This window comes from Triturus cristatus, chromosome 5_2, assembly GCF_964204655.1.
Source record: "Triturus cristatus chromosome 5_2, aTriCri1.1, whole genome shotgun sequence".
NCBI classification, from domain to species: Eukaryota; Metazoa; Chordata; class Amphibia; order Caudata; family Salamandridae; genus Triturus; species Triturus cristatus.
Genome location: NC_140588.1, coordinates 148,279,900 through 148,291,218, shown reverse-complemented (window position 1 = coordinate 148,291,218; position 11,319 = coordinate 148,279,900). Strand labels below are relative to the sequence as shown.

The 11,319-nt window shown below is 48.1% G+C and overlaps 1 protein-coding gene across 1 annotated transcript in view; it reads right to left on the bottom strand.

The window, feature by feature from the left end:
- Positions 1-703: 703 nt before the first annotated feature.
- LOC146822735 (uncharacterized) overlaps positions 704-11,319 on the bottom strand; it is a 447,601-nt gene continuing 436,985 nt past the window's right edge. The window contains exon 12 of the mRNA XM_085606289.1: positions 704-822. Coding sequence (XP_085462415.1) covers positions 704-822 — 119 coding nt within the window. The remainder of the gene's footprint in view (positions 823-11,319) is intronic.

Sequence of the window (11,319 nt, the reverse complement as noted above, 5' to 3'; positions counted from 1 at the left end):
GTATTTATTTTATTTGCTGAGACTTGTCACATGCCTGTCCCAAGACGGCTTCAAGTTGTTTCCCAGTTTAACAGCATCTCACGCAGCAACCAGTCTACTCTCTGCTATAATGTCCCATTATGACTGCAAAATGATTTGTGAATTGAACCCCATAGGAATAAAAATCAGGCTGTTAGTAGTTAAGATGAAAATATAAAAATGTTCAAGAAATAAACAAAAAACAACACTTTCTCGTTTCGATTCACCTTCTCATTTATTGCAACAGTTGGGGCTTTGAGGAGTAGCAGTTTGGAAATATTACATAAAAACATACATTTTGATATTTAAATTTTATTACATAAAACCATAGATAATTCATAGCCCTGGAAACAGTGTCAACCTCAATCCAATGAGAATGGTTGAGCACAGTAGGCAGGATGGTTTATTGGTATATTTGTTTTACTTTGGCTTGTTAAACTGCTTAATGCATAATGGAATAGGGCAAATACATACATTTAATAATTTAAGATTTCTTCATAAGCAACAATGCAGATTTCATAGACTTTAAGCTGAGTATTAGTGTGGCAGATCAATTTCCCAATGAAAGCTCATGTCAGCTGTTTAAACATACAACGAATCTTGATTTGTAAATTGATTTATTTTGACATAGATTATGAGATGCCCATACACCCTTATGTGTATAATATATGTCTTAACTGTCTTTTTACTTCGGAATCCCAGATGTACTCTTCCGTGAAAAAAGTCTGGCCAAGGCAGCCGACATTCCTGGAAATACCGAGAGCCTCTTGGTTTGCTGCACTGAAGATGAACCTGGTACAGACACTGTGGAAATAAAAATGGTAACTGCAACAGTAAATATATGGGATTTTATTTTACTATAGTTATTATAGTACTTTATTTAGATGTAAGGTAAAGAAACAAAGAGTGACTGCATTCTTGTGGGCAAGTTGAGTAAAAGATTGAGGGACACAATTTAACAGTGGCGGCCGGTAATTTTAGGAGGGAGAGGTGGACATGACAAACACACACATATACACACTCACAGCCAACCATTCACACACGTGCACACGCACATCCATGTAAAACACTCATTACCAAATATTCATACATACACACATGCATGCACCAAACATTAATTAAAAAAAAAATCACACTTACTAGCCGCTCTGACTCGGAGGTCCTAAGTGGCTTGAGACAGCTGCCTTCCCTCATTGGCTGACCTTGAGGGAAGGCAGCAGTCCCAACATCATCACAGAGTGGGATGGGTCGGTGAGACTGCTGACCTCACCCAACTCTGTGATGAAGTGTCACTGATTGACACTCGACCCTAGGCGCTACAGGGCTTAAAACTGAAGCGCCCAGATTTGAGACAATGAGTGACGTTTCCCATTGTCATGAAGGGAAGGGCCTCGAGGTCCTTTGCTGAGCTGAGGGGTCAAGTCTCCAGGAGCGCATGTCTAGCTCATGGCTGCCTGATCTGAAAATTAACAGTGTCTGTCAGGCTGACCTTTGCTCAGCCTGCAATTTAGGCAAGTGAGCGCTAACATTGGTAACAGTCAACGGACCCAGAAGGGGAAGAACTTAATCCAATATGCGTCAATAATCTGCAAGAAAATGGTAAACTGCCAGGCTAAATCTACACACAAATGATAAATTAACGTCTCACTTTTTGTCTTCAACTGAAAACGAATTTGAAGGCCTGATTCACAAAGGTAAAGTTACACATTTGTGTGAATGTACTCTTTTTCAGCATTCCAAACACTGTGAAATAATAGTAACTTTACGACTGGGCACACTCAGAAGTTTGTTTGTGAACTTGTTGTGAACTTTTGACACTGATGCGAAAGGAAATCTCTATTCCCTTCCGGGGATCACCATGCCTGGGCAAGGAAAATCAGTTTCAGTTGCTCTGCCCTAAAAAATAAAGGATGGCTGCCTTTGTAACCCAGTGGTCTTGGGGTTGAACAGGTAGGAGGATCGGGGATTTCAGCCAAAAAATCCACCTAGGGGTCTACAATCAGAATAAGTATCTTCAAGAAAATGCTCTGCTACAGGGATTCGTATACACCCCATCAGTTTGGGCGGTGATGATTATTCTCCATCAACCCCAAATGTATCTACCAGAGAAAATTAGAGGGCCCGATTCACAGAACTAACTTAAGACAAAATCCTAAACTTACTTCCATTTTGGTATTCACAGAATGCTCCGGAATTTCCGGCCCGAGTGCGGACGTAAAGTTAGTAGTCGTAAATCCATTCTGTGAATACCAAAAGTAGTAAGTGCATTCTGTGAATACCAAAAGCAGTAAGTGCATTCTGTGAATAACAAAATGGTAGTAAGTTTAGGATTTTGTCTTAAGTTAGTTCTGTGAATCGGGCCCAGAGACTTTGGGTTGGTGCTTTATTCCATGTGTTTCTTCTGTGCAGAAGAGGGTTCTTATAATGATGACTCTTAGGGCCAGATTCACAGAACAAACTTAAGAATAAATCCTAAACTTAGTACCAATCTGGTATTCACAGAATGCACCTAGTACTTCTGGTATTCACAGAATGAACTTACTATTTTTGCTATTCACAAAATGAACTTAGGACTTTTGCTATTCACAGAATCCATTTACGACCACTAAACTTACGTCCGCACTCGGGCCGGAATTTCCGCACCCGGAGCGGAAATTCCGGGCCCGGAGCGGAAAGTCCGCACGCGGGCCGGAAAGTCCGCTCCGGACGCGGAATATCCGCTCCCGGGCCGGAAACTCCGGCCTCGGGCCGGAAATCCCGCTTCCGGGCCGGAACATCAGAATTGGGACCAGACTACATTAACTGTTGCCATTGATCATTTGAGCCAAGGGGAAACACCTGTTCAAGTCCCTACCATCCCCCACCATGCATCAGCTGACGCACTCCAGCCAATCCCAGCCAACAGCTCCAGTTAGCCATCATGTTGCTACTGCCTACCATCCCCCACCATGATCCAGCTGAAGCCAATTAACACAGATTGACCTGCAGCAAAAAACATTTAAAAGCAGCACACAGTGAAGGAACTGGTTTGGCCACACACAGTTTGTATTTGCAAGCAGAGACCGGCTAAGAAAATGGAGCTCCTGAAGAGAAAGAGGAACTATACAGCAGAGGAGACCACCATGCTTGTGGAGTTCATTGTCAGGCACCACAAACGCCTCTATGGACTCCCACCCTACTGCACCAGTGGGACCCAGAAGGCAGCCCTGTGGCAGCAATTAGCCACTGCTGTCACAGCATTGGGGGAGGAGAGGCGCACTGTCCAGGACCTTAAAAAAAATATGGCAGGATGAGCGGCTGAGGGTAAAGGAGAAATACTCCAGGATGGAATTACAACGGATCCTCCCAGCCGCACACTCTGGACCACGCATCCGCCTCACCACACAGGAGGAGGACATCCTGACAACCATACACCCCCACTTGGTCCATGGGCTGCCTGTCAGTGACGTCAGCTACGTGGTACCAGGTAAGTGGGATGAAAAGTTAAAGTGCATGAATAGAATGTCTGTGTTGCACTGTCAGGGTGAATAAGGAAGTAGTCCAAAGTGTATAAATTAATCCGTCAGTCAGAGACTCCTGTGTCACCCTCTGTATGTAGCACTACAAGTCCCACAATCCTTAGCGATGGAAATGGCAAATCCCTCCCCCACTTCTGAAAACATGGCCACTGTCCAGTTGCATTAATACACCAGCCCGCTAAGTAGCAATTGACAAATAACAGCAGAGATGCGCCAGTAACAATGCCACACCCAATCCAACTCTTGTGCAACCGCGGATGCGTCACATTGACAATGCGGTGCACTGTGGCGCTGGGATAGACAGATGGGTGTCGCAACTGATGGCATTAGGGGGATGCTCTGCTGGAGTAGTGTTGCAAGTGTGACGCAACTCCAACTATGTCCATGGACCGCCTACACCTAACGTTCAGGGCAACTCATTACAGGTGCCTCAAGCTGGTTTAAGTTTGCATGGCAACACCCTATGAAAAGTGACTACGTGAAATGCCGTCGATTACAATGCATCACTTGTACGAGGCATAACCAAATAAACACACACCCTGCCTACATCACAGCTGATGCATGTTTAATGTTGCGCAGGACCGCACACCGTGAGGCATACCCATAGATGCATTACATTGTGAATAAGTCTAAAGGTGTCACCTGTATTACCCCACCGCTGTGTCACAGAAGTGACGCAACTGCGGTGTAAATGTATTACAAGGGGCGTGGAAACATGCCACTAAATCTCTAAGAAGTAAACCACCCCGTGCAAGCTTAAAGCACAAAGCAGAAGGTGAGAGAACCATCTGGTCCAAAAGTCAGACACCTATTCTGTTGTACATTTCCCACCCTGCCACGCCACTACGACCCCAATGCACCACTGCTCCTACCTGCCCAGTCAGCAGCAGTACTGCATAACACTGTTAGCATGCAGAAGAAATGGGGAAATCACAGAAATGTTCCACAAGCACATATTCCAGATGTTTAGTTTTCTCTCTTCTCACCCATTGACACATTCAGCCAGAGCACAGACAACTGCCGCAGCAGAGGTCCCTGCATCGACTGGGAGGCATCGCCACCGTACACCCTCACCGACTGGTAAGTCAAAGTGGCCAGGAGATGGTCAAAATGCATACATTGCTAGGAGTGACCGAGGGACATGTAGTGCCCACATATGAAAGTCAACCAGAGATGTACAAATAGCTGCATTACTATTGGAGTAGTCAATGGACATCCACCTTTAGCTAATTATAATTGTGAACAGCTGAAGACAATATATTACATGTCTTGGCTCATCGTAATTGCGCAACATGACATGTTTTACAGCAACAGGCCCAGACCTGGGAATCCAATCCTGTTATCGAGTGCCACAACTACTCAAAAGGGTGCCCCCACTATGTTGTAATGGTGTCTGTAGACGTAATCAATCAAATTAATTGACTGAAATGTCGCAATGATGAACAAGTGAGATCCCAGGGTCATTAGTATTGACAATGAATACACTGTCCAACTTTGAATGTTTCCAATATAGATCAAATGCCCAGTCCACACAGCTGGTCATGTACCACTTACATTGTCTGGCTTCTGTGTTGCCCATCAACAAAACACGATAGTGGACCTCACATCAGGATCCGTAGACATGTCATTGTGATATAGGTTGCATCCAGGTAGTGGGCCCATTCGAAGTAATGTGGGAGCAATCATTATATTACGTATAACACACTAATGCAACGCTGGTGCCCACAAATGCTTGTGCTCATCCTTTGTGCCAGAAATCTAGTGCATCACATGTGGCTGCCAGAATGTTAAGTAGCAAAACACACTTATCATTGTAGGTACAACGAGGTCCTCCCAGAATCAAAGACACACACTGACTTCTGCTACAAGGTTGGCTGTGACATCTGTTCAGGGCCCACACACTGTTCCCGTGCTGGGCCAAGGGAGGGGAACCCAATAATATATCAGGCTGACTGCTCAAGAAATGTGCCTTTCACGTCCGCCGTATGTTGCATGTGTATTACAACACTGTTGTTCTGCATCACAATATGCTCACATATGGCATTTGAACCCATGCAAGATCAGACCCTGGTGGCTAATGAAAGGATGACACAAAATGTATGCCAAGTGAGTGCAGAATGGACATTCTATAGTACCATGAGTCATATGAAGTGACCAAAACACAATCGGCTTGCAATTCAATGATAGGAAACACCATGATGAAAATAGCATGGCTGAGGCCAACACTGATGCCAGTAGTGTACCTTTGAGATTAATGTAGGAGCTCCTAAGGTGAATCTTCATGCAGTTACACCTGCTAAATGACTAGGCAGAAGTGCAACACGCTAATCCAGTGCAGGCTGAAGGCATCAAAGCCTCTCAGCCGATCCGCAATGTGTGAGTATAAACCAAATGTTACATTCTGCTTGCCTCCTCTCCTACTGTATTCACATGTATAGGGGAGTGTTTGACAAAAGAGGTTTGGATGTCTGCTGTACAAGACACCAATCGTCGTCAGCTAAGTAGTACCATGATCTGGGAAATAGAGTACGCAAAGAGAGGACACTCAAAGGACGGACGTAAGACATTGTGTTCTCTCATACAAATATGTGTGACTTCATGCGTGGGGAAGCACAAATGAGCAACATCATGTCCCTGACTATTGTAAATCTCACACATGAAACCCTTTCTGACTTGACAACAAACAACATGAGACTCTGGAAATATGTAAGTCTGAATGGCAAAGGTGATAGCAGTGTAATGGGGAGGAATCCGGGTCATTTATCCCTTCCTATCAGTAATCTTCTCATACATGTGTGTCTGTTGATGTGTCATCTGATTGATGTCACTGCTGTGTGGAGGGAACGGCTGGCAACTGCTGCATGTGAGCAGGTGCCCAAATGTACAGTTCAGGAGCTACACATGCTGCACATAGTCCTGGATTACCCACAAATGGTCATTGAGAATGACATGTTGGCTCAGAACTACCATCTGTTGTTGCAAAATATAGACCTGTATGTCTTATCACAGCTGCTGACCGGATTACACCCCAGCAGCGTGCACCATCCCGGGCACTCAATGACATCCTGGCTGCAGCTGTTCACCCCTCGCGCAGCCGTCCTTCAGGTAATTCTAGCATGAGGTGTCTGTTGATGTGTCATCTTATTGATGTCACTGCTGTGTGGAGGGAACGGCTGGCAACTGCTGCATGTGAGCAGGTGCCCAAATGTAAAGTTCAGGAGCTACACATGCTGCACATAGTCCTGGATTACCCACAAATGATCATTGAGAATGACATGTTGGCTCAGAACTACCATCTGTTGTTGCAAAATATAGACCTGTATGTCTTATCACAGCTGCTGACCGGATTACACCCCAGCAGCATGCACCATCCCGGGGACTGAATGACATCCAACCCTCGCGCAGCCGTCCTTCAGGTAATTCTAGCATGAGGTGTCTGTTGATGTGTCATCTTATTGATGTCACTGCTGTGTGGAGGGAACGGCTGGCAACTGCTGCATGTGAGCAGGTGCCCAAATGTAATGTTCAGGAGCTAAACATGCTGCACATAGTACTGGATTACCCACAAATAGTCATTGTGAATGACATGTTGGCTCAGAGCTACCATCTGTGGTTGCAAAATATAGACCTGTATGTCTTATCACAGCTGCTGACCGGATTACACCCCAGCAGCATGCACCATCCCGGGGACTGAATGACATCCAACCCTCGCGCAGCCGTCCTTCAGGTAATTCTAGCATGAGGTGTGTCACTGGCTTCGACTCCAAAGCCATGACAGAGATCCTGATTCCCCTCTGCATGTAATCAGCAGTTGTTGTGTACAAAGTGAAATACAAATCAGGAGTGTCATGTGCCTGTCTGACAATTGGTGATGCAGATAATTGAGAATGTTGTCACTTCCCTCTACAGCTGCTGGTTCAGGGACAGCTAGGCCCGTGAGGAGACAGGTCCAGCAGGTGACACTAGGGGGGAACACCAAGGGACAGAGAGTTGTGGCTGGAGCTGGTGAGTTTGCCTGTATCTGTGTAACACCTCAGTGCTATGGTGTGAGCTGTCATTTGTGGTGGTACCCTACACAGGTCACATGATCCTCATCTGTTGATGCAAAGTACAGTTGATACAAACCCTTGTGTTGCACCACATGTCATACCAGGTCAATCCCTAATACGGTTGCAACCTCTGTTCCAGGGGATGCTGATGACGAGGATGACAGGCCTATGACCAGTGCGGGCCGACGTGGAATCAGAGGGGAGAATCCCCTGATCCTCCAAGCTGTGATGTCGGCTGCAAGCACTGCTCAGGAGGAGGAGGAAGAATTTCCTGAGGACCTCTACTTGGTGGATGATGAGGACTACATGTCTGACGATGAAGATGCCAATGCGCGATATCGTGCCAGATTGGCTAAATCGGTCAGGGCATCAACTCCTCTGCCAAGCAACGTCCCTCCGCCTCCTCCCAGGCATACCATGGCCTGTCCCCAGACTCGAGCAAACCAGCCACAGCACACACGCATCACAACACAGACATCACTCCCTCACAGTCCTCACGTCCAGGAGCAACATGGTGGTTCCCCTACCCACTCTTCCCTAGACAGTGTATCCCTGTCATCCTCTCCAACATCTGGGGGTAGTACCAGCCCTGTTATGCTGCTGGAATCCCCTGGGCACCATTCACCTGCCCACAGGCTCCCACCTCCCACCCCACCCCCTGCCGTAGGACCTGCACATCCCATCCATGGCAGACAGCTGCAGAGAGGGCCTGCACCTGGCTGTGATGACCAGTGGGAGCAGGACTTCTTCCAAAAGCAGAGCGATATGAGGCAGGACATTAGTGCCATAGGGGCTACCCTGTCCGCCATGTCGGACTCCCTGCAGGACATGGTCCACTTCCCTCAGGCGGTGGAGAGGCTGAGCCAAGTGTTGGATAGGATGGATAGGACTTGGCAGGACATGTCCAGAAATATGCGAGACATGCTATCCATCCAGAGGGAAGAGAGTGCAAGACACCATGCCTTGGCCATGAAGATGATGGAGGGCATATTGAGAGTGAGCCAACCTTTCCCTTCACGGTCAACGCAGGGAGGGGAGCCATCATATCTGCCCACAGGACAGCACATCCCCACACCTGTACCAACTGCACACCAACACAGCAAAGGGAGACATCCCCACTAGCGGGCTGAACTGGCACTCCCAACACCACCCCCTGTACAGGCACTCCCACCACCTGCACAACCACCATCACCACCTGTAGAGTCAATCCCGCCACCTGCACAACCACCACCACCTGTACAGTCACTCCCGCCACCTGCACAACCACCACCACCTGTACAGTCACTCCCGCCACCTGCACAACCACCACCACCTGTACAGTCACTCCCGCCACCTGCACAACCACCACCACCTGTACAGTCACTCCCGCCACCTGCACAACCACCACCACCACCTGTACAGGCACTCTCACCACGTGCACAACCTGCCCTTGTCCAGGCACAACCATCAAGTGTGCATACACCATCTGCCCCAGCACATGTGGATGACCCTGGACAGTCCCTTGGACAGTACCCACCTCCACGTAGGCGGCTAACCAGACCTGAGCACTCGGAGCGGTCATCCCCCCCATATTGCGGCGTCGCACTCACCAGTGACAGGAACCCAGGACAATGTGATCACGTGATTGTGTGTGCACCAAATAAACACCTACCAAAAATAATAATCTGTTGTGTATCATGTCCTGTGTAACGTTGCAGGTGGCCTCGAGATGTGAGAAGGTATGTGTGTGTGTGACACAGTTACAAGTGTAACCCATCGTTGCAACCAGCCATTATGTGCATAGCAGATGACTCACCAAATATGTGTCCATATTCATAACCAGACATTCAGAATGAAGTAAAACAAGTGGAAGTTATTAGTATTCCGAATTGTATTTTAAGAAGGTACAACAGAACAACCGTCCGTTTGGAAGGGAGAAAGGAAAACAAATGATGATCTTAATGCAGAGGGAGATGGGAACCTGGATTGGGGTGGGGCAAAAAAAATAAAACACGTCAGGGAGCGTCAGGGAAAACAGTCTATTTACAAGGGGAAAATGAAATAATTGTTCACGTCAAAAGTCAAGTGTCCTTCTGGTCATCCTCTAGGACCACAATGTCCAGATCCTCAGAGTCCGATGCAGGCACACGTCTGGCGGGTGCAGGAACAGGCACCACTTGGGTTCGTGCCACACAAGGAGTACGGGGGGAAACAGTGTGGGGCAACGGACAGGGGGAGACATTGACAGTGGTATGGGAAGGGATTGGGGAGACAACAGACGAGATGGCTGCGGACAGTGAATTGATGCTGGTGGTGAGGGTGGCCATTGTTCGGAGCATGTCCTCTCGCATCATGCGTACCTCCATACACACTTGTAGCTGGATGCGAGCGGACATGTCTGGCTGACCCTCACACATCCACATCAAGTCCACTGGCACAGCCACAGGAGGAACAACACCGGGAGGGGCCTGGGTGGAAAAGGAGGGATGTGGTGCCTGAGGTCCGGAGCCAATGATGTTGGGGAGCTGGCGGCTACGATGAGGGGGACTGGTTGCAGGGGATGCAGCTGGGTCCCCCGATGGAATGGGGAACTCTAGAGGTAGGGAGGGGCTGATGGCAGGCCCAGATTGTTTGTTGGCCTGCCCCGAGGACACCTTTTCAGGGACCACAGGTGAAGATTCCTGAGGAGAGTAGCTCTCCAACACCTCATGGTCCGAGGTGTCGTGTTCACCCCCCCCCCGATTCAATGTCTGCAGCCTCCACCCGGGATGTGGCACCAGCATCAGGGTGTCCCTTGTCAGTCCGGGTGGGCGCAATCCCCTTGCCTCTTGATGTTGAGGGTCCCTCCTCATCCTCCTCTTCCTTGCTGGTGGCAAGAGGGTGTAGCCGCCGCCGCACTGGTGGCCTCTTGCTCCGGACCTGGTCCTGCCGCCCTTCTGTTTCGCCAGCTGTGCCTGCTGAAATGTAAGCAAAATCCGAATGTTATGTTTGTGTCATGCAGGACGAGCCAAGGTCAGACTTATTTTCCTCTGATCACACTCAATAGTTGTCAGTGTCTATGAGCTGACATTACGTGTATGTTCACCGTCATTTCCTGGATTGAGTCTGACATGGCCATCTCACGTGGATGTGTGTGGCTTACACAACTGTATTGGCCAACCCTCAACCTGGCATTCTGGGGATCTGTGTGTCCTGCCACAGCTACATGTGCAGGTTCCAAAAGCAGTCCACCAATGGAGAACATGAAGTCCCGAATCTCAGATTATGGCCATTCATAGGGAGTCGCAGCTATTGAAGGTCTGGACAAGTGTCATCTGCTTTGTAGCATTGTATGGGACACGACAAGTGGCGAATGTGGGTCACACATGCACTGAGGCTCTGGCCTATTTCTGTAGCTAAATTGTGAGTCTAGCCTTTGGCTGTCCCCACACATGTACTGACAATCCAGTGGCACATATTGGCTTTGGTGACTGATATGGTAATGCAGTACACCGCTGAACACTGGGGGAATTTAGTGACAGCTACCTGTACATGTGAAATGTGAAACAGGCCACTGAGGCTGAGACGTCTGTCAGTGGACACCCCTTGTAAATTTAGAAGCGCTTAAGAGTGATGCAAGGATGTCAAAGTCTGTCTTGACTCCATGGCACATGATGTTTTGTCACAATTGGAACCCAAACTCTAAAAATGCAATGCAAGTCATAGCATCCAATACCCTTTGGCCTGCCATGCGCACACTGGACAGTGTCTGTACC